The sequence below is a fragment of the Theobroma umbraticum genome, unplaced genomic scaffold (assembly GCF_002168275.2).
Source record: "Theobroma umbraticum cultivar Fairchild unplaced genomic scaffold, ASM216827v3 scaffold_89.0, whole genome shotgun sequence".
Classification (NCBI taxonomy): domain Eukaryota; kingdom Viridiplantae; phylum Streptophyta; class Magnoliopsida; order Malvales; family Malvaceae; genus Theobroma; species Theobroma umbraticum.
The window spans coordinates 3,281,690-3,307,302 of NW_018397271.1; the positions used below are offsets into that span (position 1 = coordinate 3,281,690).

At 30.5% G+C, this 25,613-nt stretch overlaps 1 protein-coding gene and 1 long non-coding RNA gene across 2 annotated transcripts; one reads left to right on the top strand and one right to left on the bottom strand.

Moving 5' to 3' along the window:
• Positions 1 to 16,930: 16,930 nt before the first annotated feature.
• Positions 16,931 to 18,695, top strand: LOC110426493 (transcription repressor MYB5-like). Its single transcript, XM_021441713.2, has 2 exons — positions 16,931 to 17,439; positions 17,899 to 18,695. The coding sequence occupies exons 1-2, from the start codon at positions 17,108 to 17,110 to the stop codon at positions 18,551 to 18,553; spliced, it is 987 nt and encodes a 328-aa protein (XP_021297388.1). The 5' UTR covers positions 16,931 to 17,107; the 3' UTR covers positions 18,554 to 18,695.
• Positions 18,430 to 25,391, bottom strand: LOC110426494 (uncharacterized). Its single transcript, XR_002446142.1, has 3 exons — positions 25,180 to 25,391; positions 22,103 to 22,177; positions 18,430 to 18,568 (listed from the first exon to the last, which is right to left on the bottom strand). It is a non-coding gene; the product is annotated as an uncharacterized LOC110426494 (long non-coding RNA).
• Positions 25,392 to 25,613: the final 222 nt, after the last annotated feature.

Consider the following 25,613-nt stretch of genomic DNA (forward strand, 5'->3'; position numbering starts at 1 on the left):
TTCCAAACCCCAATGGTTTTTTCAATGACATTTCTTAACGAAGAATGTGTATGGTTGAATATTTCTTCTACACCTTCTGGTTGGCTGCAACCTCTAAAATTAGAAATGTGATATCTTTCACCTTTATAGATACCTTTTCATATTAGGATAACCAGCATCCACTACATAATATTTACCTAAAAAAAAGTTAAAGGTCTAAAGATTAGTTCATTAAAAAAATTCAAAAGATAAATATACAAAATGTCAAACTTTATACAATAAAAATTATAAATTGTACCTTTTGGAGGGTGAGGGAACACATTTTTCATTTCTTCAAGTACAGTTGAAAAGATATGGGTGTCATGTGCAGTGCTAGGCCAACCAACAATCACAAAAGTAAATAGCATATCAAAATTACACCCTAACATGACATTGTGTGTTGGATATTCCTTTCAACTAATAAAATGAATTTGATCATTTGACGGAGGAATATTAGGAACATGTGATTCATCTATAGAACCAATGTACCCTTGAAAATAAGGCCAATATCTATGATCATTTTTAATTTTGGATGGAACTTCTGCAAATTGAAAATTTAAAGCCTTGACAATTTCATTGGCTAACAAACATAAACTATCTAACACTTTACCGAACTTCCTACTTACAGTCTCTCCTGATTTTCCAAATTTTTTTTGGACATTTCAATTTGTTTTGCTATGTGCACAAATCCAAAGAAACATAGCAACTACCTCCAATGCTATCATGTCTATAGATGGATGTAACAATCCTTTATTTATTAATGTATCTGTAAGTTGTAATACAACATGTGATTCCATCCTAAACATTCTATAACTTTCACTTGGAGTTTGTAAAGTTTCACGTAACTAATTTCATCCATCAGAATAATTGAATCTGTTTCCTTATTTCATTAAGTATTTCATTCGATACACAATTGCAATAGCAGCTCCTCCATATATGTTTTGATAAAACCTTAAACATTTCTTCTTTCTACAACTTGTATTGATGCTTTGACTTCATTAGAAGACATTAGTTTGACAATATCAAAATACATAATTAGAAATTCAAGTATATCAATTAAAAAAAACAAATATTATTTGAAACAAATCAAATAGTACAAATGACAATTCAAATAAATGTAACATGGATAATGCTAAATTCTTTCAAACACCAATTTAATTAGACATAACAAGTAACATAAATATAAAGGGAAAGTATTGTAAAGTTCAACATCAACCTAAAATAAACAAATCAAATCCTAAACTAATCAACTAATCGCGCCACAATTTGATAGATTATGCTTATATTGAATCCAGTTTAGCTTATCACTTAAATCTGGCAAAGAAATAAAAATAAGTCTATTTTTTTCCTTGTTAATCAATTGTAGTGCAAAATTAAATTCATCTGCATTCAATCTCCCCTCATTTTCTAGGTTTTTCATTGGTCAAACACACTCTAGAATACTATATTATCCTGTGGCTTGCGATGATACTAAAATTTCAGCACTTTCAGTTGCGTTATGACTTTTTGCTACCTCACATAATCGTTCCAATATTCTTTGCAAGCTTGTTGTAGTTCCAATTTTTCCTTACCCTTTGTAACTTTTTTTTCCCATTTCTTTTGGTACCATTTTTTCCTCTTGATTTGAGTGTTTACCATAGGGTCGTCATCTTCATCACAATTGAATTCTTCAACATCAAATTCAACTCTGTCTTGTAACAAAGTTAGATTTGCAGATCTGACATTATTTTCAATTAGTATACCTATCGCTGGTGTCCATGCATTTTGATTGGTGGCTACTTATCCTAAATATAAATTCCAATTCATCAGCATGTTCCAACCCTTGATATCAAAATCTATCATATTTTGGATTGACCTACACAAATATCAAAGAGAAAGAAACTTTTAAACAACGTACTTATGTAAAATAATTTATAGTAGATGAAACATATAAAATTTAAAATACTTACTTTTATTTTGGCTTCCCACGATGTTGCATCAGCTTTGATGCTTCCTGTCTCATGGTTCTAACCCAAACCTGATTCTTTGCCCTTCAATTGTTTCCATAAACTCCATTCATTCCTTAGATTATCCAGTTTATTTTTCAATTGGTTTTGGGTATAGTTTTTATTAGCATGAGTATTAAATTCTTGTACTACAACTTCCCATCTTTTAGTTCTAAATGAAATTCTTGGTTTTTCACACTTACGAATCTCATCAAAATAAACTTGAAGTAAGATTTTAATAATGACCAAATCCCACTTTGTATTATGTTTTGGTTTATTTGAAATTTCACAATTAAGTGAAGGCATTTCTTGGCTAGCCATAAATTGCAACATGACATATAAAGCAATAAATCTTGCATCATCACTTAAACAATAAAACCCAAATTTATGATGCAATCAATAGGATTTAGAAAATGAATGCTGCTATTTTTAGCTTACTGTTTTGATAAACTTAGAATAATGTTATATTAATGTCTAATTCATATTATTTCATGGTTTGTAAATTTTTCCTATTCCTCAAGAACTGCCCTAAATTTAGTTTGATTTATTATTGAAATGTGCACAAGACATCAACCTATTTAACTTCTTTGCTATGATCATTCCATATCAACTACGTAAAAAAGAAGCACCTATCTTTTATAAGTTTTCTAAGCGTTTGTTCCATATCAATAAGTTCCTTTCATGATATTAATTCCCCGCAAGAAGTATCTTTTAAGTTCAAACTCTGCATGAGCAAATCATCTTAATGATTTCCTAAGTCCTCACCAACTCCAAATGGCTTGGTTAATATGACAAAAACAGAGATGTTTCCATCATTATTACTTAAAACTGGTGAATTACACAACTTGTATCAAAGTAATTAAGCATTTTTGGATGAAAATTATAGGTATTGTGTTTAAGTTAGTCTTATCCCCTATCAAAAGATGAAAAATAGTACCAATGCTTGCAAGTGCTTTTTATATAGTTTGATTAATCACAAGAACTTTAGCAAAAACATTTATATGTATATATATATATATATATTGCCATATACCTACAACACTTTCAATGGCTTCTTGCTAAAAGGATCTTATCCCTTTTTTTAAATAAAAAATTAATATAAAACTAGATTAATCAATACCTAACAATAAAATTTTGGTTTAGTCCAAGTAACAAAGCAAAGCAAGATCTTTGCTTGCTAGTAGGAAAAACAACAACATGCAATACTATATTTTTAGTAAATGTTCGATGAAGTTAAAAGCATGTAAGAAAAGTAACAACAAATCATATTGTATTTTCCCAATGTTTGATGATGCAAAAAGCAAGTTGCAAAAACAACAGCCAAAAGGTACTTGATATGTGGGCACATAGGTTTAATGGTATTTGATGCCTAGTGGAGAATCTAAATATGTTGTTTAGTTTGTTATGGATTATAAAATGCTTGGAAATTTCATACATGTTGAATGATTTACCAATTTGTGCAGTTATTGTTATACTTAAAAAAAATTTCAAAATTGAATTACCACAAACGAATGCAAATATTGACTTCTCAATTTTTGTCTAATTTATTTCAACTATTGACCTATTTGACTTATTTCAATCATAATCAATCAATATTATATAACCAAAAAGAAGTTAAGAATAAATAAACATCACATAATTGTCATATAAAGTAATAACTTGAGAAATATCAAATAATAAAGAGAGTTTTCAAAGCCAAAAAAAAAAGATCGATAAAATATAAAATAAAAAATAAAACAGAACGAAAAAGAAGAAATAAGACGTGATTACAATTATGATTTTTGGGTTTCGTTTCTGTTAATTTTTGTAAGAACAAAAAAACCTCTAAAAGGATGACTTGTAAAAAAGGGGAAAGGAGAAGGAGATCGATAGAGAGAGAGAGAGAGGTATTTTTTGAAAGAGGATTTTTTTGAAAAAAATAATAACTCTCCTAAAAAGCTAACATGTATTTTTTTTAAAAAAAAAGAGAAGAGAAAGCTCCAAATAGGAGCTTTTTTATAAGCTTTTTTTAAAAGATTTTGTTCTTTAAAAAAAAAGCTACTTTTTTTTTCAAGAGCTTCTAACAAATAATATTTAGCCCAACTTTTACTTTTAAGAAGTAGATAAGCTAAAAATAAGCTAAGCTAAACAGGTACTTAATGTAGAAGTCTCAATAACAATATACCAAGAGGGGGTGAATTGGTATTTATAAAAAAAATTTTAAAAATCTATTTATCAAAATCAAACCTTTTTCACCCAAAAATGTTTTCTAACACCAAAAATAAATTTCAACAATAAATCACTAAGTATGAAAATAATGAATCAAAGTAAAATATTTTTCTTAGAATAAATGCTAGCTATGAAAGGTAAAGGAAAAATATTTTCCTAAGAGAAAAACAACAAATCAATATAAATCTATTTTCCTAAGACAAGTATAAACAATAAATAATAATGTGAAAACTAAAAAGAGATACAAATAATTTATATTGGTTTGACTTTTTCAATGCCTACATCCATTCCCTTGGTAACTAAAGAATTTCAATCCACTATCAAGAATTCTTACTTTTATTCGGGAAGCGATACCTTACACAATCCATAAAAGGATTTGAACTTTTTTCATAAGATTAAGAGATAATCCTTACAACGGCTTTTCACGGGATTAAGCGATAACCTACACAATTCATAAAGGATTCTTGCTTTTTAAATGGAAGCGATAACCCTTACAAAATAGCTTTTCAAGCTTAAGCTAGGACCTTTACAAGATGTGGGTACAAAGGGATAATAGCAAGGATTTGCCTCACAAACGTTGGATGCTAGAGATTTTAGCTTGGGTGTAATGAGTGAAGAAATTTCAGCATGAGTATAGCAAGGATTCAACTTTGAAAGCTTGATGGAAGACTAAAAAGATGATTGAGAGTGAAAATGAGCTTGTGGGTAGTCTTTCTAGGGTTTTAAGCTTTGGTTTAGGTTTTCTCTACTTCAAAATGGTTCAAATACATATATTTATAGTTAGAGTAAGATTTTGAGCTGTTAAACACAAGTTTGAATCAAATCTAGTTGTAGCTGAAGCTTAATAGTCGACTACAACGCTCTTAGGGTTGACTATGCTTTTCAAATTTCTCAATAAGGGCTTCCATAGTCGAATATAAGCTTTCTCTAGTCAATCCACTCCCTAAGAACGTGTGTTTTGCAATTTTGGCCTTCTATAGTCGACTACCACTCACTCAAGGTTGACAATGGCTGTGTGATCTTGACTTTTTCTGGCCTTTGACTTGTTAGGGTCAACTATACTTTCTTTATAATCAACGTCTATGTAAAGTTGACTTTTTCTTACTTTTGACTTGTTAAGGTTGACAATACTTGGCCCAGGGTAGACCATGTCTATTCAAAACTTGATTTTTTTTATCTTTCTAGAGCAGGGTTGACTATAGACACTTTAAGATCAACTATAACTTCATAATCTTCAAGTTTTGTAGTTTTCAGCCTTTACATCGACTTGAGCTTCATTGGGATGAATTCTTGACTTGTGTCTTAAGATTTCCTTAGCTTTTTGATGCTTCTCTCCAACTACTTTCTCATTGCCTTGTACTTTGATAACTCTATGATATAGAGTTATTTAAGCTTAATTTTGATAGTAATTTAGTTTAGTTATTGTAGTAATACATACAAATTAGTAGGTTTTATTTAATTATTTTAAATTTGTTAATTTAGGTTAATCAATTTAATCTTAGTTAGTTTTATGCTCAACTTGGTGTTAATGTGATTAAGATAGGTTGTTATTGATTTAATTGTGCTTTTGTAGATGTTCAATGAAAGAAGAATTTTAGTGGAAGAAGAAGAGCAATTTCAAGGTGTAGACTTCTACTGCACATGTTTCGATATTTCGATCATAACTCTCTCTACAAAGCTCAAAATGAAATGATTCGTGGACAATTGGAATGATAAGGGAAAAAGGAACAACTTTCATGTTTACCAATTTAGCTGGGAAGATGGTAAAAAATCTTGTTAAAGTTGAAGCACTGCAACAATCCTAGAGCAATTATGATTTCTAATTGGTTAAGGCTACGGCCCACATAGTCTGATGAGGAAATCTCAGCTGAAATTGACTTCTTTCTTCACCTAACTTGACCTAACTTCAAAGCCCTATAAAACAACCTTTTAGAGGACTTTGAGAGAACAGAAACACCAGATTGGCAGTTGAATTCAAATCACAAAATCGTTGAAAAAAAGTCTCCTTAAAGCTAAGAAGAATTTGAAGGATTCAAAGAGATTTGGAGATCAAAAATACAATCCTTACTTTTTTTATCCTTTTGTTACTCTCTTGTTCTATTGATTTTGATTTTAATGTTTATACTTTTTTCGATGATGATGTGTGACTCTATGGGGAGTTAAACTTTTTATCTAAGATTATCATTGAACTCAATATGTTGGTTGATTTATTTATCTCTCTTTTGCTTATGTTTGATGGATTTAAGTTGTTTCTTCTATTCTGTTCTTAATGCTTCTAATTGCTTGATCACCAATTAGATTGGATTGGAAACTTAGGTTAAACCTTGACGAAGGAAATTTAGGTAGACTTTGAATAAATTAGCGTATGATCGAATGTACTTAGTTAATTAGGTAGTTTGATTTGTATGTAGAGTAGACATACACCTATAAGCCATACGTAGCCAAAATTAGGGTAAATTAATCCATAGACATAGAGTAAATTAATTTAATTTAATTTAATTAGCCAAAATGAATCTTCAATTTAATTTGCATAAACATAGAGTAAATTAATTGGGAGATGTATTTTTATGAGAAATCGACAAATGCTTATAAATAATGTAGGACTCTAAGTTAGCAACTTAATCCATAAACTAAGTTAATAGAGAGAGACAATAATCAGATGAAGTATTGAGAGACATCATAATCTTAGGTCTTGTAGTTAAGTGAGTTTTATAAAACAAATTTACTATTTAATTTTAGTTTTAGTTTATTAGTTTTAATTTTTTTTAATAATTTTAAATTTAATTGTTTGGATAACATTAAAGTGTTACAGTTTTAGTAGTTAACAGTAAGAATTAATTCAATTTTCTATAGGATCGATACTCTACTTATCACTATAGTATTTTTGCGATACGTATACTTGTGTGGGTAAAAAATTGAACAATATACTTATATTCAAATAAACAGTTCAAGGCATGTTTGCTCTTGATTTCTTAGCTAAAATGCATTGTTTGAAAGTTTGTAAGATGTTTTCTAAGGATGCACAGCTTTTTAAACAATTTTGTAACCTTTGGGGACTAAAATGTAATTGAGACAATTTCAATGCTTGACATTAAGTTGAAAAAGACTTGTGATTTTTGTCGAATCAAAACACACTGTGTTTCAAGTCCAACACCAATGAATCAATATGCATACTTAAATCCCTCATAAATTATATTAAGTACATGTTGAGAACATGGATTAGCTACATTCCATTTTCATTGCAAAAATCGAAGTTCTTTTGTCATTAGCTTGTTGAGTCACTCAAGGTCGACTTTAACAAGAATATTTTTATGTTATGATAGTTGGTTTTACTTAACTAACTTATATGAATAGAATGAGTCACTCATGATTATTTAATGTTAAAGGCAAGTGTTAGATGAAACATATAGGATATGTTTGGACAAAGGGTTGGCACATAACAAATCTAGTCATCACATTGTATATCATACATGTTAAGTCACTCAAGGTTGTGGTATATTCAATGGGATCTTATCCCACTAAGAAATTAGGAATTTCTTGATTTAATAGTAAGGGATATTATTTTGAATAAAGTAGTGGGAGTAACCAATAAGATTATTGCCTTGTCTTACTATTGTGCAAATGCTTAATATTTATATACATTCAATCTTTAAAATTTAGCTGTAAAAAATGAGTAAAAACTTATTACTACGTAGCATACTAAATGCTAATACGTTCATTAAACTGAACTTCTTGGAATGGTATCGTAATGTGAGAATAGTTCTCGAGCAAGAAAAGAAATCGTATGTTTTTGAAAATGTTGTTCTTTTAGTCCTTTCTAAGGACACCGGTGATGAAGCTTCGGAAGTTTATCAAACTCAAAAAGATAAAGATGATCTACAAACATGTGTGATGCTTGCTACCATGACCCTTGAATAATAGAAACATCATGAAAACATGGATTCTCAAACTATGATTTTGCTCTAAAAAGAATTGTTTGATAAGCAAAGTCATATTGAAAGGTATGAGTCATCAAAAGAATTATTTCACAGTAAAATGGTAAAAAGCAGATCTATTAGTGCTCATGGCTTAAAGATGCTTGGCTATATCAAAAAGCTAAGTGGTCTAGATTTTGTCATGAACCACAAACTTTGTGTTGACTTAGTTTTACAGTTTTTACTAGACCACATTTCACAATTTGTGATGAACTTTCATACGAATAGATTATAAGCTACCTTGCCCAAATTGTAGAATGTGCAAAACACAACTAACAAATCCATCAAGAAAGAAAAGAGTTTGTGATAATTCTATGATATAAAGTTATTTAGGCTTAATTTTGATAATAATTTAGCTTAATTTTTGTGATAACGCATCGAAATTAGTAAGTTTTATTTAACTTATTTTAAATTAATTAATTTAAGCGAATTAATATAATTTTAGTTAATTTTAAATTTAATTTGGTGTTAATATGATGAAGATAAGTTGTTATTGATTTAATTGTGCTTTTGTAAGTGTTTAATGAATGAAGACTTTTAATGAAAGCAAAAGAACAATTTTAAGGTGTAGACTTCCACTGCATATATTTTGATATTTCAACCTTAACTCTTTACATAACTCTAAATGAAATGATTCTTGGACCATTAGAAAGATAAGAGAAAGAGATAGAACTTTCATGTTTACCACTTCACCCAATTCAACTTGGAAGATGGTCAAAATTATATTGAAGTTGAAGCACTGTAGCAGTAATAAAGCAATTATGATTTCTGCTATTTAAATGGTCAAGGCTACGCCTTTTGAGGAGGTAGGCCATGGCTCATGTAGTTTGATGAAGAAATCCTGATTGAAATTGAATTTTTTTTTTCACCTAACCTGGCCTACCTTCAAAGCCCTATAAAAATAACTTTTCGAAAAACTTTTAAGAGAAGAGGAAAAAACACCAGATTGACAGCTGAGAATCAAGCAACAAAATTATTGAAGTTAAGAAGAATTTAAAAGATTCAAGAAGATTTGGAAGATAAAGATTATAAATTCTTGGGTTCTATCATTTTTTTGTTATTTTCTAATTTTTCTTAGTTTGATCTAAATGTTTAAACTTAATTTGATAATGATGTGTGACTTGATGGGGAACTAATTTAATTATTTAAGATTATGATTAAACTTAATACATAGTCTTATTTATTTATATCTCTTTTGTTTATGTTTGATGGATTTAAGTTGTTGTTTTATTATGTTCTTAATGCTTCTGATTGCTTGATCATCAATTAGATTGAATTGAAAACCTAGGTTAAACATTAAGGAAAGAGATTTAGGTAGATCTTAATAAAATAGCGTATGATTGAATACACTTAGTTGATTAGGTGGTTTGACATATAGGGTAGACTTACACTTATAAGTCATACGTACCCAAAATTAGAGTGCAAAATGAGTACAAAATGAATCTTTCTTCAATTTAATTTGCATTGATATATAGTAAATTAATTGGGAGAGATATTTTTATGAGAAACTCGACAAAAGCTTATAAATAATTTAAGACTTTAGGTTAGCAACTTAATCCATTAAACTAATTAAGAAAGAGAGACAATAATCAAATGAAATATTGAGGGATATCATGATCTTAGGTTTAAAGTCAATCTGATTTAATAAAATAACTTTGCTAGTTAAAATAAACTAGTTTTAGTCATTAGTTTGTTAAACATTATTTTTCATTTTCAATTTAATTTTTAGTTGTTTGGATAAAATTATGGTGGTATAATTTTAGTAGTTAGCAAATAGGAATTAAAACAATTTTCTATGGGAACGATATTATACTTTATCATTATATTACTTGTTAATGATACATGCACTTATGTGAGAAATCAACAACAGTGTGTCATTGGTCAATTCATCTTTCAAATCAAAGTAAAAGCCAATCAGGAAGAAAAGGGGAAGAAAGCAAAAGACATATTGCCAAGGCCTAAAAGCCTATTGGCAATATTGAGAAGGATAAAAAAAAATGTTTGCCATCATTAGGGTAAAAAGGGCCATTAGAAGAGAAATCATAAAGTTTATTTGGGTACCTTGAAGGAAAAGAAACTTACTAAATCCTCAAGTTTAAGTAAAATTAATGATTGAGCATATGCCATTTGTGGTAGGCATGAGATACCTAACATAGCTCCCATTTATATGATAAATCATAGAGGTTAAGGAATAGCAGATAGCTAAGATGATATCCTCATTCCAATCGCATAACAGAGTAAAGGTTGTTGCATGAGGTTGCAAGACACCATCTTCTTTCAGAATTGGGCTATTAGTTTTGGGAACCATGAAGTTGTTTTCCTACTAGTTGTTTTAAAACTTTATTTACATTTTGATGTTTTATGAAGTTTTCAATTTAGAATTTAGAACAATGATTGTTATTTTCTAAATTACATTTGAAAATTTTACATATCTAATAAGCTGGAACTGAATATGCTTAATATTAAAGCTATTTATTGATGGACAATCTATCAATGATGAATAAATATTGATTTCTTAAAGATTGTTATAATACTCCTAAATAAGGTTCCAAGCAAATCAAGTTGACAAAATGTCATGTAGGATATGATAGATACAAAAACTGATTTTGTCACACTTTAATGGTTTGAGATTGCATAGTTTATATGCCTAGAATTTGAGGCATATCCTAAAAAGTCTATTAGATATCACCTTGCATAATGCAAAGGTTCTTTGTCTCGAAACATGCTATATTTTAAAAGAAAAAGTTCTTGCTAAGAAAAAACGGTAGGATCTATGCAATGCTTGACAGATTTAAGAACCACAAAATAAAAATCCTATGGAACCTAAGCATATGACTAGTGCATCAGATGCTCAGTCAGAAACTTATAGTAAAACTCCAAATATCATGTAACATACATCAAGATTTAGAGGAATGAGATTTTTTATGAACTAAGAATTTACTGCTCATAGAAGATGAGCTTATTGAATATGAGGAAACAATGTCTTGCCTTGATAAGCATCAAATAGGAAGGAGTAATGCTTTAATGTAGTGAGGATTTCATAATTATAACACATTTTACTATGCAAAGCAAATTTACTCCAAAGACCTTATCTTATAAACCATGAGACTAACAAATGTTATGGTTCTTACTTTTGAAGTAAACAATTGATTACATAGATTAAGGTATTGGGATATTTGGAACTCACATTTGGATGCTTCTTAAAAGAAAAAGGTCATTGAAAATAACCTACCATGAGAATTTCATTTAGTATATCATTCAAATATTTATGAAAATATTCTCATATATTAGTTATGTAATTGATCCTTAGATTTGAGATTACCGGGTTATCTTATGTGGGGATTACTATACTTTGAAATTAGTGTGTTATCGGTGTACTGCTTCAAGAAAAAAATGTTATTTTATGAGTACTAATTGTGAGAACTATTTGAAGTGATGTAAAGAACTTTTTACATTAATAGTCATAGAAGCTAAATAAAAAGTTAGAATATGAGTACAAAATGGTTTAAACTACCAAAGCAGTGAGTAATGTTCACAAAAAATATAAAAACACATCTCAAGCTTATGGACAAACGAAGTGCTTGAATATATGCGCATTAATGTTACAAAAAATTATCATAAAATGTTTGTTGGGTATTAATTGTTTGTTATGCAATGCTGCTCTTGTCAAAAAAAAAAAAAATTAAAGGCAGCATGATTGGATAAGTCGCATTAAGTGTATCTTGTTAAAAGCTACAAACAAGAACTATACACGATATTGAATTAATAATTATTCTTAAACAAAAAATTTTTTGGCAAGCTTGAGTGGATCTCAATTGATTTTCTTGAACACCATCCTACAGCAAAATAAAACAGTAAATATATAAAAAAAACTAACTCTAATTTGTATTTGATCAAGAGTAAGTAGAAATAATGTAAAATAAATAAATAAACAAGAAGAGTTGAGTTTTGAAAACCAAACCAGTCAATTAGCTATAGTATTTCTATTCTATAATATTGAATCCAATAATATGTATAACATTATGAAAATGTCACTACCTTACATGAAATGTAAAATAATAAAAAAAATTATCTATATAGATAAACAACATATTTATGGTAAATATTATATGGTATTATATTTTTCATAATGGTGTAAGTCATGATAAAATGATATAGCATACTTTCATCATTGCACAACAATTTTGTTGTATTATAATGATGAGTTTACATAATATATTAATATGATGATTTTAATAGTGATATGCATGTATGTGACATACAATCTCTCTAGTACATACATATTTTAGTGTTTTATTTTATTTCATGTTTTTTAATTTTGGATAAAAAGAGGAAAATAAAAGAAAAAAGTGATTGAAGTGTACCTCTCTCTCTCAATCAATCATTTTCGAGCCTTGTGTTTGTTTTCACACTAAAACCCTTTTTTCTTAAAACCATGCTCAAACCCTTTTTTTCAAAATCACACCCAAACTCTACTTGCCACCATATATAAATCTTTTCAAAAAATTGGTGGATTGGTTTTTTTTTCTTTTTTTTTTCATTAAAAGATCAAAAAATCACAACAAAAAAATCATTCACCGTTATTGGCACCACCCACAACTACTAAGCTACAATCAAAATCCAAATAGAAACAAACCCAGTTCATGGTGAAGCTCCACTAACTAAAACAAATCTCACAATTCTTAGATAAAGAAACCAAATAGCAAAAAAGAACAAAAAATTGAAGGTTTTGTAAATAAATCGAATCTCACCTTTTATGGGTAGGAGGAACTCAAGCTTTCAAACTGCAAAAGCTAAGAGCATAACAAACACAAAAGGCAAAATCCAATGGCAAGAGATATAAGTAAAAAAAAAACCCAATCGATGATGTGCATTACATATACAATCAGAAAAAGGAAAAAAAATAGCATAAACAATGCAGAAAAAAATAACTAAAATAAGAAAATAGAAAAAAATAATCAGCATCTAAATAGAAGAAGAAAAAATCAAGAAATAAATGGTAAAACTAAAATACTTGGAAGCATAACAAAAAAGCTTGAAAACACAAAAGTAAAAACCAATGGCAAGATATATAAGTAAAAAATCCCAATCGATGATGTGCATTATATTTGCAAATAGAAGAAAGAAAAAAAAGCACAAACAATGGATAAAAGATTAAAAACAAAAAACAAAAGAATCAATAGTCAAAAGGAGAAGAAAGCTTGTGAAAAACTAAGAACCAAGAAACAAAGAGCAAAAGATAACTTGTAAAGAAGCCAGAACAATATAGGAAAAATAATCAACAACGAAAAAGAAGAAGAAAAATAAGGGAAAGTAGAGAAATCGAAGAACAAAACCTATTAAAAACCGGGTAACAAAGAGAAGAAGATAACCTGTGAAGGACCACCAACAAAAAGTTTGAAGAGAGAAACTCAAAAAAACCTTGAGGAAGGAAGAAAATTCTAAAAGAAAGGAAAGCATTATAAAGAACAAAACCTTAGACCCAATCAAAAAAAAAAATCAACCAACCATCCTCATTAAATCACAAAATACCAAACATATCTCAACCCAAAATGCTGCAAAACTGGACAATAATAAAGCCCTACTAGGGCTTCCTTTTATTTGTAGTTATAGATTATCTTAGTTAGTTCTAGCCAATGATGTACAATAGGGCATACATTGGGCATAAATTGAACAACAAGAAGACAAATGAATGACAGATAAACTATAAATTACCTTAACTGATGTAAAGCAGATATCTTATTGGTTCTTGATATAACTTAGATTAATCATATCTTTGACCAAAGTTGAATAAAGATTCGAAAATAAGGTTTTAAATTTCATTAATGAGTTAAGAAGATTGCCAAATCTAAAATAACAAATACAAATATTAAATAGACTACACTATGCTGTATGTCTTTTTAGGGATACAGGATGATGACGTATTAAATTACATTGATAGATTGAGCACTAAAATGTTAACTCGAATCTCTTGACTTTTCTTAATATTTAGATAGTTATGACACATTGCTATATGTCAATCTTATTTATAAATATGGATTAATCAATTATGGAAATTGATCTAAATATGGATGAATGGAAATTGTGTAATTCATCTAATTCTTATTGGACTAAGATTATAATGCATATTTATTATCAACATATTGAGAATTTAATAGGTCATACACATTAATGATTTCAACATTAGAATGAAAAATTGGGGATTGAGTTAGACTTAATTGGTGAAGTATAGACTTTAAGACTTAATTGAATGATTTTAACTTGTCAAGGTAATTCCTGATAGGAATAGGATTAGCTTTTTTCCTTATAAATAAATTGCTTATATTGCATTTTAGAGGCACGAGAGAAACACCATTGAGCTATAAAATCCTGAGAGGCAATTGAGAATTGTGAGGAGAGATTTCAGCAACCATAAGTCTTCCCTAACCTTGAGAGTTGTTGACATTGAGTGGCTTTCCCTAAGAATCAATTTTTATAACTCCTATCTTTGGAATTTAATAGTTTTTCTTCCTTTTTCCTCCTTCTCTTTTGGTTTTTAGTTTTCCTTAGGAAATGAAAAACCTAGATTGCCTCCTCTTATCTAGCATCAAGCTTAGCAGCAAAAGCAAACCCTAAACCACTTTTGGTGTTATTCCACTTATAGTCTTTTTGGATCACTACTAGATGTTAGACACTTGACAGTTTTAGATTTGTGACAACTTAAGCTCTATGGGGAGAAAATAATGAGATACCTCTTCATTTCAACATCAAAGGCTTTAATTAAGGTATTAAATCTTCTATCAACTAGGTAGAATTTATCTATATCAAACAACCAATGTTGATTTTACTAGTGAGAAAAGTTTTAAAGTTTCACTATTCATGTAAACTGATTTGCATGGCTTTTCCCAAAATGGTGCATAGAAGATCTCACAACCCTAGATATTGTAGTCTTCTGATTTTGATATCGGTTCACAGATATAAAAGTCTTCTCTCTTAGATAGGGTTTTTATATTAAACAACCAAAAATTGATCTTACTAGTCAGAAAAGTTTCAAATTTCAATTGTATTTTGTAATTTGATTGCATGGCTTTTCTTAACATAATTATTATTTATATTTTAAAATAAGTAAATCAACTCAAAATGTATTTGCATTGAAATTACTATATTATTGTATTTAATTTAATTTTTTCTATACTGTAAAAAATTATATAAAAAAAGCTCAATTGGTTAAATGGTGAGTTTAAAAATTGACAGGTGGGCCAAGCAATTTAGGTTAGACATAAAAATTATAGAAATTAGAGAAGGCCTGTAAACAGTTTGGGAAGAGCGGCTAAGGCAGTGATTTTGTCGGGAAACATAATTATGTTTTTATTGTACTTTAATTATAAATAATATTTATATACGTAAAATAAAAAAATTAGAAATGTTATATTTATTAATAGGGTTGAAGATTATAAGTCATAAATTAAAAAAATAATTATTTTGATTTAAATTCTAAATATATTCTTTAATAATATATAATTTTTAGATAAAATATGTAATTTTCGTATTAATTTATTAATTAAAAATTAAAAAACACTTAACATGCTAAAATTAAAATGAGAATTCGATTTTTCAGTTTTTTATGTTTAAAATATAAATCTTAAAGATTGAAATTTATAAAAAAATAATTTTTCATATTTCAACTAAAAAATATTTAATAATTAGTTAAAATTAAATTTATCAAAAACATATCAATTATATCGTATAATGTATTTGTATCATAAGATATATGTCTCATAACGTATTATACACTTCAATATTTAATCAAATACCATATAATTATCTATACATATTGTATAATATTAATAACTATTATTATTATTATTATTATTATAAGTAGATATACTGTCACTAACCAAGATAAAGAATTAGTGACATAAAGAAATAAGTTCAACAATACAGTGAGCTTGAAGTTTGAAGAACAGCTAGAGCCCCACAAGCGCACGTGCATCCAAACCCCACTGTGCATTTTCTTCAGCTAACTTCACTCACCATTCAAGGCTCAACATCTACCGTCCGTTCATTGTCCTCATCAGAGTGTAGATGCTTTAGAAGGTACTCGATCTTCGCTCACAGATCGAACAGGCCCTTTTTAGGTAGCAGTAATGGGTAAATATCGAATGCACTTGTGGTGCACGGCTTATTATACAACTGCATGGACCGCCTACTATGATTTTCTAATCCGACATAGTTAGCGGCTGAGTGAGCAGTGGGTCCCTTTTTCAACCATCTTTACTGTCTCACCTGTTGTGTATCCTTACCATTGATCAGAGCAGTTCCACTCGCACTGTGGAGAGCGTCCACTCACGCTCTTATCAATTTCACAAAATTGTGATATATGCTTGTTTTTTATCTTTTTATTTTTTTACATAATATTTAAAAGAATTTAAATAAATTATTATTTTTTATAATTAATTAAATTTTTATATTTTTATTTTAAATTAAATAAATTTTTATAATTAATAACTAATTAATTATTATTAATCAAAATATTATTTATTATATAATAAAAATATATTTATTTATTTTATCTTCTCATTTGCCTGCATAGTGTGATGTGACAAACTGAAAATTAACACTGACTATAGATGATACTTAAATTACATAGGGGTACCCTCAAATTCTTGGCGGTGGTCACTTATGTGTGCGTGCGTGAAGATTCAAAATTCCTTGGTTGCATCTTAACCTGCACCCTCATCACAGCAGATAACAAGCAATATACTTTGGAAGAGAAAGAGAGAGAGAGAGGGGAGGAAAAAGCCACTGCCTATCAATCATAAAATAATGTCCCAAAACACAGCAAGTCCCATCAACATACCCGAACAAAAGCAGAAGCCGAAGCCTGAGAGAGAAAGATTTACAATAGAAAAGGAAACTTAACTAGTACTTCAAACCCAAAACATGAGAAACCCAGCCACAGCAACAACGCCGGCGACAAAACTAACGACGACAACGACAAGAAACAACAGCGGAGCCAAGACTCCCTGCTGCATCAAGGTAGGGCTGAAGAGGGGGCCATGGACCCCAGAAGAGGATGAGTTATTGGCCAGTTACATCAAGAGGGAAGGTGAAGGACGGTGGAGGACTCTGCCGAAGCGGGCGGGGCTCCTGCGTTGCGGCAAAAGTTGTCGCCTCCGGTGGATGAACTATCTCCGACCCTCCGTGAAACGAGGGCAGATCGCCCCTGACGAGGAGGATCTTATTCTTCGCCTGCATCGCCTTCTCGGCAATCGGTAGTTCAACATTTCCCTGTACATTTCAATATGAATTTATGTTGTATTTTGGGTTTGGTCTCAAATTCTGGTATATCAGCTCAGTTGGGTGACCTTTTCTTCTCTGTTCCTTTCTATATTAGCTAGGGTTTCCAAGCAAATATGATCAAGTGTTTTAGACTTAGGGTTTCAATGTTTTTTCCAAGCTTTCAAGTAGGTTTCTTTTTTTTTTTGAAAGTCTAGATCAGACGTACTCATCCAAGCTGATGAACAACTTTCTCTTTCGAAAGGGTTTTCCATTTCTTTCTGCATTCACTACTTAATTGAATCTCTTTAAGAAAGCAGCTCAAAATTCTCTCTCCATCTTTATCTTTATCTTTCATAGTCTATCAATGAATTATCTTCTTTCGCTACTACACTGCAACAGCAACCCTTATTACTTTGTTTTTGATGCTCTTTCTAACTGGGCTTTTCGGGCAGATGGTCACTCATAGCTGGAAGAATCCCAGGGCGTACAGACAATGAGATAAAGAACTACTGGAACACTCACCTGAGTAAGAAGTTGATCAACCAAGGAATAGATCCCAGAACCCACAAGCCTTTAAACCCTCAACAGTCACCAAGCGATCTCAAAGCTCCTTCTTCCTCCAAGGCAAACCGTGGGGCCGCTACAATCCCAAAGCCAAATAATCCTTCTTCTTCCAGCTTGGAAGAGACTAGTAGCGGTCAAATCACCACTCACAAAGAAAATGAGTATTTCCAGAGCAATAATACTCTTCATCAATATCAAACTGAGGCAGCAATAGCCCATGGATTTACCAGTCTGCTTAATTGCGAGGATTCTGGAATAGAAATGAGAAGCAACCAAGACCAAGGGATAAGCAATGAGGAAGATGAGGATATCAATTACTGCACTGATGATGTCTTCTCCTCCTTTCTGAATTCATTGATAAACGAAGAAGCTTTCGCCAACCAGAATCAAATGCAACAGCAGACCAATGTGACTGCGCACGCTGATGCATTGGTTTCAGTTACTGCAACAACTTTTGGCCTTGTCCAGGGCTGGGAATCTCCCATCATGTCTTCAAATTTCAACCAAAATGACCCCAATAGGGTTAATGATCATGTCAACTAGCATCTTCTGAAGCGTCTGCTTTCAGTATGAAATTGCAGCTGATTAGCTTAATATAGTATTCTAGGGTTTGGTTTTTTTATTTTTTTTTGTATTTATGTGTATGTTATATTCTCTATTCTTGTTCCACTTAGTCTTCCTATTATTTCCATTTTGTTGTGTTTGCAGATATATATGGATCTCTGTAATCTAAGATATAAGTGGAGCAATGTATTGATATAAACTTGTGTCATCGTGTGTAATGTATTTTTGTTTTTCGTAATTAAAATATCTAAGCTTATTTGATAAAATTCCTTTCATTTGTTAACTTCAGCTTCATTATTTCTTGACTTCTCCTTCCATCAATTATCTACAGCCTTGATTATTCCACTAATGGAAAAGTTTTCAAGAGGTGAAATACATTAGACATTTTGTTAATTTAATTAGCAATTCTAATGGATTAGGAGATAACGAAAGACAAATGCACCCAACGATGCAGTAGAGTATTTTTAAGTAGCTCATATATAATCCTGTAGAACATGCATTGCCGAGGAGGAAATAAACACATATAAGTTGCATTAATTGCAACATATGCTGTATGTTATGGTGGAGCCTTATGGTTGTGGTGATGACTTTGTTTTATATATGTTTTATGCTTATGGTGTGAGTTGTTTGCAAACTTAATTATAGGATGCAAATTTAGTTTTTATGCATATTTATGTCGATAGAATTTTACTGGGTTTTCATTTATATGGCTTGTTTTGACCACATTTTTGGTTCTAGTTGAAGTTTTGTATAATTTTTTATAATACTTAATAATATAGCTAGATTGGATTAAGTAAAAAGTTGCAATATATGTTGTAGGTGTAAATTTATGAATGAGATGAATTATGTCTTGGAGAAGAATTTTAATACATAGGTTTCGATGTTCTAGCTAGCTAGATGCAAGTGTCACGTCAAGTGTTTTTTAAAAAATAAGTAAGACACTCCAATTTCACATTGGAGATGTAGAAGGATTTTGAAAAGTTTATAAAGTTAGCCTTTTAGAGAGAGAGTAATAGTCTCGTAATAAAGTGATATTAGAACAAACCTAAAGAAGTAGTTAAATTAAGTTAAAGAGAATGTCATGCTAAGCATTTCAACAAAAGTAAACAAAGTGTTTCAATCTTACATCGAGCAAGTAGGAAGATCTTAAAAAACACATAATCTTTGGGAGAGAGAGTAATGGTCTGATGACACAAATACAGCACACATGCTATTTTCTTAGCTTCTCACTATCCTTGAGTCATATGAGCTTGGATTTGTTTTCCTTTTATGATACACTTAAGGGTTTTCACCTTTTATCCTTTCAGTGCCCTAGCTTTAATAAGAAAAAATTATGCATAGAAGAATATGGCTAATGGGGTTGTAGTGACTTTGGCGAGTTTTGAGCAAGATTCTGATGAATATCTCAAACTTGGAAAGAACAACATATAATCATACTACTAAGCTACTGAGATGTTCAATAGTCAAAGTTAAACAGGAAATACGGTTGCATCTATAACCTACATCATAATGTTGTGTTCTTTGTCCGTATATGTATGATTTATCTACAAAATGTCCTCAACTCATTACTATATATATTCAACATTTGATTATTCAGGGCTTTTCTTCGGTACATATACATGACTGTCTGAAAGTGTGATACTGTAGAGTACATTATTTCTACACGTCTGGAGAATTGACTGAAGACAAAGTAAATTGTTTGTAGCAGAATATTGGCGACTAGAGCTATAACATTTTTAACTCCAGGACAAGCTAAGTTTTGATTTCTCTAGAGCTTCCAATCCATTACCTTACAAGTTTCTGCTTAATTTTTTTTGAATCGTTAAGGATTTGTTTGAAAATATCATCTTATTTTATATCTTGGTATAATTGGTTCATGTCCACCGGTATCATATATTATCTGCCATTGTTTTCTCTAGTATAAGACTTTGTTTAATGGATGGCATAATGATGAGTAGACATCTATCTAGCTAAATGTCTAACTAAGGGGTAAGGCTCATGATGATAGCCAAATTATTTGCAAGTACTTAACAGTGAACGCTCTTGAACATTTTTAGTACTTAGTAGTATCTGAAAGAGTGAAGCATTACCAAAAGGCTAAAAGACACTTGGGTTGGTCACTTAACTGCATAGTACGTAAGTACATAGAATTTTAATGAAGTAAAACAAAAGCCTGGTTTGTGTAAATATAGCCCAAGTATTCTTCGAACACTAATTTCTTCCATCAAAAAGGTGTGTATATATATAGCACCAAGTCGTTGTAAAGATTTTCCTAGTCTAGACATTTAGGATCGTTCTTAACCTTTGTTGCCTCATTAAAATTCATTTCGTTTTGACCCACAGTTTCAATGATCTTGTAAAGATGTTGCCAATATACTTTTCTTTTAGTGTGATGAAGAAAAAATGGCTCCTTCTTGTTATATAGTGTTACTCTTTGGTCAATTTGGTTAGCAAGAAATGATTTGCTATTTAATGCAAAGGAATGGATAAGAAAGAAGTGGTGTTAGAGCTAAATATTGGATTAATGTCTTAGAGAAGGATATTGTCGGGGATGAGGAAGGTTGGTGGACAATGCCGTGGCTTTCCAGCAGACCACTTATCGGTAAGGACTCGAAAAGGGCTGCCTGCATCCCTCCAAGAGATGATGAGCTGAAGCTCAACGTGGATGGCTTGATTAGAGGAAAGCTAGGTGTGGCCGGGTGTGGTGGTGTTCTTATAGATAAAGATGGGACTGTGATGGGGATTTTCTTTGGAATAATCCAACAATGCACAAGTCTTGGCTATATATCAGGACAGCACTTTACTTGTTCATCATATCCTCCTAGAGAGGCTTAAAGTCTTTGGTTATCTAATCCAACTCTAGTGTGGCTCTCTCATGGGTAAACAACACAACAACTAGACCTTTCCCTTCATACCTTTTAAGGAAGCAAACACTTGTGCAGAATCTTGTGTTTGTGTTTGCTCATCACATTAAGGTCTTGTAGTGTTTGTCTGTTGTGTATTTAGTTCTGTAAGGGCTGACAAGGAGCTTGTCGGTATTTCTAATATGTTGTAGCCTAAGGGTTCATGTCTACATATGAGGTGATTTGTTTCTGTTTTTTCTTAAGCTTCTAGGAGGTGATTTATATCATTCATTTGAGAATTATAAGCCTTATCAACAGCCTATATAAGTCTTATAAATTTGAGAATTATATATATATTATGGTAAATCCTAGTTCCACAGTCTTATGTTAAGGTAGTAAAGTGTTCTACCTCATTAATAGATACTATTTTTGTTCTATTTTCTTTGTTTTATCTGATTTTCATAACATTTAAAAAAAAAAGTTGGCTTTAATCAGTATATTTTGTATTAAGAATTTTACATATTTTTATAAGATTTATATTTAACAATTTTCAACATCAAAAGAATGAAAAATAAATTCACAATATATATAAATAAATAAATAAGAGTATATGAAATGTTTGATAGCGCAATGGAGCAGTATATAAGTAAACAATCACAACTAGTTGTGAAGGGAACCAACTTACTTGTACTGCAAGGCCTCATGAGTTGGATATCTACAGTATACTTGTTGTTGTATTATAGCTGCTTCCTCCTCATTCCTGAATTTGATCACAAATATTTTCATACATTAAGTTCTATCTATATAAATAAATAAACCAAATGTAAAATCTTTTTTCTCTATTAATTATCTCAAAAAGTTGAATAAATTACGTAAATAATTATATGAAATCCGATCACTCTAACAAATTTTATCTAATCAAGTAAAATAACGTAACTATCACATAAATTATCATATAAATTATCACATCAATCAAATATAAAAAACCTTAAGCTTTTAGGAGTCTTTTTCATCTAATTTTTTTTTAAAATATACCTACAACGTATAACCGTTATATGATAACTATATATATATTTTTTATCATTAGGTTGGATGAAATCTATTAGAATAAACAGATCATTTTATAATATAACTAGCAAATTTTAATGACCCATTTGGGACAACTTAAAGTGCAATGGTCAAAATAAGAATTTTGTGAAACTTTAATGACGAATTGTGTAATTTTCTCCAAAAGAATCTCCCTGACCACGTGGAGAGCATAGAAAAAAAGAAAAAAAAAAAGAAAGTTAGAAAGAGGCCTGTGTCTAGTTATATAAAAAACAAGCATCCTTGTATTGAGAACTTGATTTGGGGCAGGCAAGGCCTTTCAGGGCTAAGCCTGGTTTTAAGTTAATTAGGGCTCAGCCCTCAGCTCAGACTCGCAGATGGGCTTCTTAGGCATGTAGCCATTGGGCCCATTAAGAGTTTTCCTACCTTCTTCACAACAAGAGTCCGACCCAGGTGTTGTGCATGCATTTATTTATTTTTTATTCTACATTAAGTTAAAGTTTTTTTGTTAACCAAGCCAAAAGGAATTCGAATTTTATTCTCTAAGTAAAGATCATATATTAACTAATAAATTAAATACTCGAGAGCTACACTAAACTAAAGTTAATAGTTAAACTAGTTAGATAAACACAAAATTGTTTAGTTGAATTGGAACCAATAAAAATAAATATGTAAATTTTTTTCGTATAAATGAAATGAATGTTGAGATTGTAGGTGTATACGTTACCAGTGACAATTATTTATCCATAAACAGAAGTTTTACGCTTGGATTGTGAAGAATTTAATTTGTATTATTATATATATTATATAAAAATATATATAAGCAAAGGTTAGACTACAGTTACGATCACAAGGATAAAAAACAGGAAGTTAGGTTGACTCAACACCCAAAATATACTCATTTATATCTGACCCTCAACTAGTCTTAAACTACCAGTCTTTGAGATTGGTAGCTGGTTGAGGTGTGGCACCCAAAGGTTGTATGGTTTGACCTCTTATTTCCTTCAATTTTTCCTATCTATTCTTCCACTCTAAACGAACCGTTCCACATTTCAACTCTAATTCAAAAAACAACCATAAGTCCTAACAGTCAACCCTTGTCCCTATGCTATTCAAAGTATATATAAATAATATGATTACATAAAATATATATATATATTTATATTTATATATAAAGGATCTCCTAATAAATAATAAATAGACTTGCGAATTTATCATGTCTGACATATAGATTTAGGAATGAAGTAGTTATATTCTAGTGTGTCTAAGGAAATTATTCCCACCCCCACCCCCACCCAAAAAAAAAAAAACCATGCTGAGAAAAGTTTTAATCAGTCCAATAATTGTATCTCTTCCTCAACATGTAAAATCAATTTAACCAGACAAATATCACATCCATCTCTAATTATTACTTGAATCATGTTTTATATTTTTTTGGTAATTATATATGACCTAACCCTTTTTGCTTCAACTACATCAATCATATCATGTATCATTGGGCATCTCAAAATATAATAATTAAAAAAGTTGGCAGTTTAATCTACTTCCTAATTACCCATCCCCATGCATGCATTTACCATATTTATAAGCTGTCACAGCCTACTCTTATTATTTCCTTTTCTATATTTATCGGAATTAAATTTTCTCACACTAATTTAAGAGCATATTACACACTGACATCTGATTCCCTATCTGGTCTATGGATAATTCTTTCGTACTACATTTTTTATTGATCCTATACACTGTATCGATAATAAAATTTTAAATTTGGACAAAAAAAAAATTAACACATATACAACAACTAAATATATAAAAATATTAAAATTTTAAAACCTTCTGTGATGCCAACAATAATTCTTAAGTATAACATCGATTTATATTTTAACTTGAGATATAAAGTGAGGCTGCAAATAGAGTTTCTAACCTTGAGTCCTGGTGATAAACGTATACTCTGGTCTTGTGCCAAGAAATAATGTTATAACATAGCTATATAATATTGGAGAGTAGAATAGTTATATTCAGTATTCATTTTCTTCCCCTACCTTTTCTATACGCAATAAATATATAAGGAAATAGGATTATTACCAGTTCTATTGTTCAAACCTACCCTTCTTGACCATCTCTCTCCATTTTCTTGAAAATCACAAATGCAAATAGGGAATTCCTAAACTGGAATTGTTAGAAGCTAGCTCTACATATGCAGCTGCTCTATGTATTGGTTTGGCAACGTTAGGTACAGTCTCTGTCAACGATTCAACCTTAAATGTATAGCACAGCTGAGAAACAATAGGGAAGATATGATCATGCTGTAATCGAGATGGAGACATTAACGTCTAGTGCTATACTTTATATATGGAAACAAAAGGCCCTAGCCCTTTAAGTTTCGTTGTTGTTCCGATCTTAAACAATATTTTGCAGTTTTTGCGTCAGCATAACCCTTAAGAACAACACTAATGCAGATAACAAGAGGGTCTGAAATCCTCTCGCATGGGAAGTCTATCAGGCCTGACCGGTTAAAGGAATGTTAGGTGTTGGTTTTTTACGAAGAAAAACAGAGCTACGAGCACCCAATTAGTACAAGTTTTGTCAAAAATATTTGACATTATATATGTAATCTCCAACAAATTAATTCAGCAACCACAATGTTATTCACATAATGTAACTATACCAAACAGATGGAGTCTTTAAAAGGAAAACGAATGACTCAAGTCTAACCTGAAAATTTTGTGCTGGCAGAGTCGTCCAAGGCGCATCCTGCTTTCCTGAGCAGAATGCATTGGCATAATATTGTTGAAACGATGATAGAAAAAAAAAATGGGGTCAAGAAGATCTCAAGAATAAAGCAGAAAAGAAAGGAGTATAAGAACAGAAGAAGAGATTCTAAAGTTCTTTTGTATCAGAAAACAGGAAGCAGACTTATAGTTGTTTATGTGACCACTCATGCTTTCTATGTACATATGAAAAAAATATGAATGAATAAGGAGTACGTAAGGAAACAAAGGACAGGTGTAGGTTTCATGTTGGACGATTGGAGATAATTGTACCCAATTGAGAGAGGTAAAATGGGCATGAGCCTTGGAGTTGAAGGGTACGTGTGGGATTGAATGGTAGATTTTGATTTTGAGAAAACCGGCTGAGCAGGTTGTTTG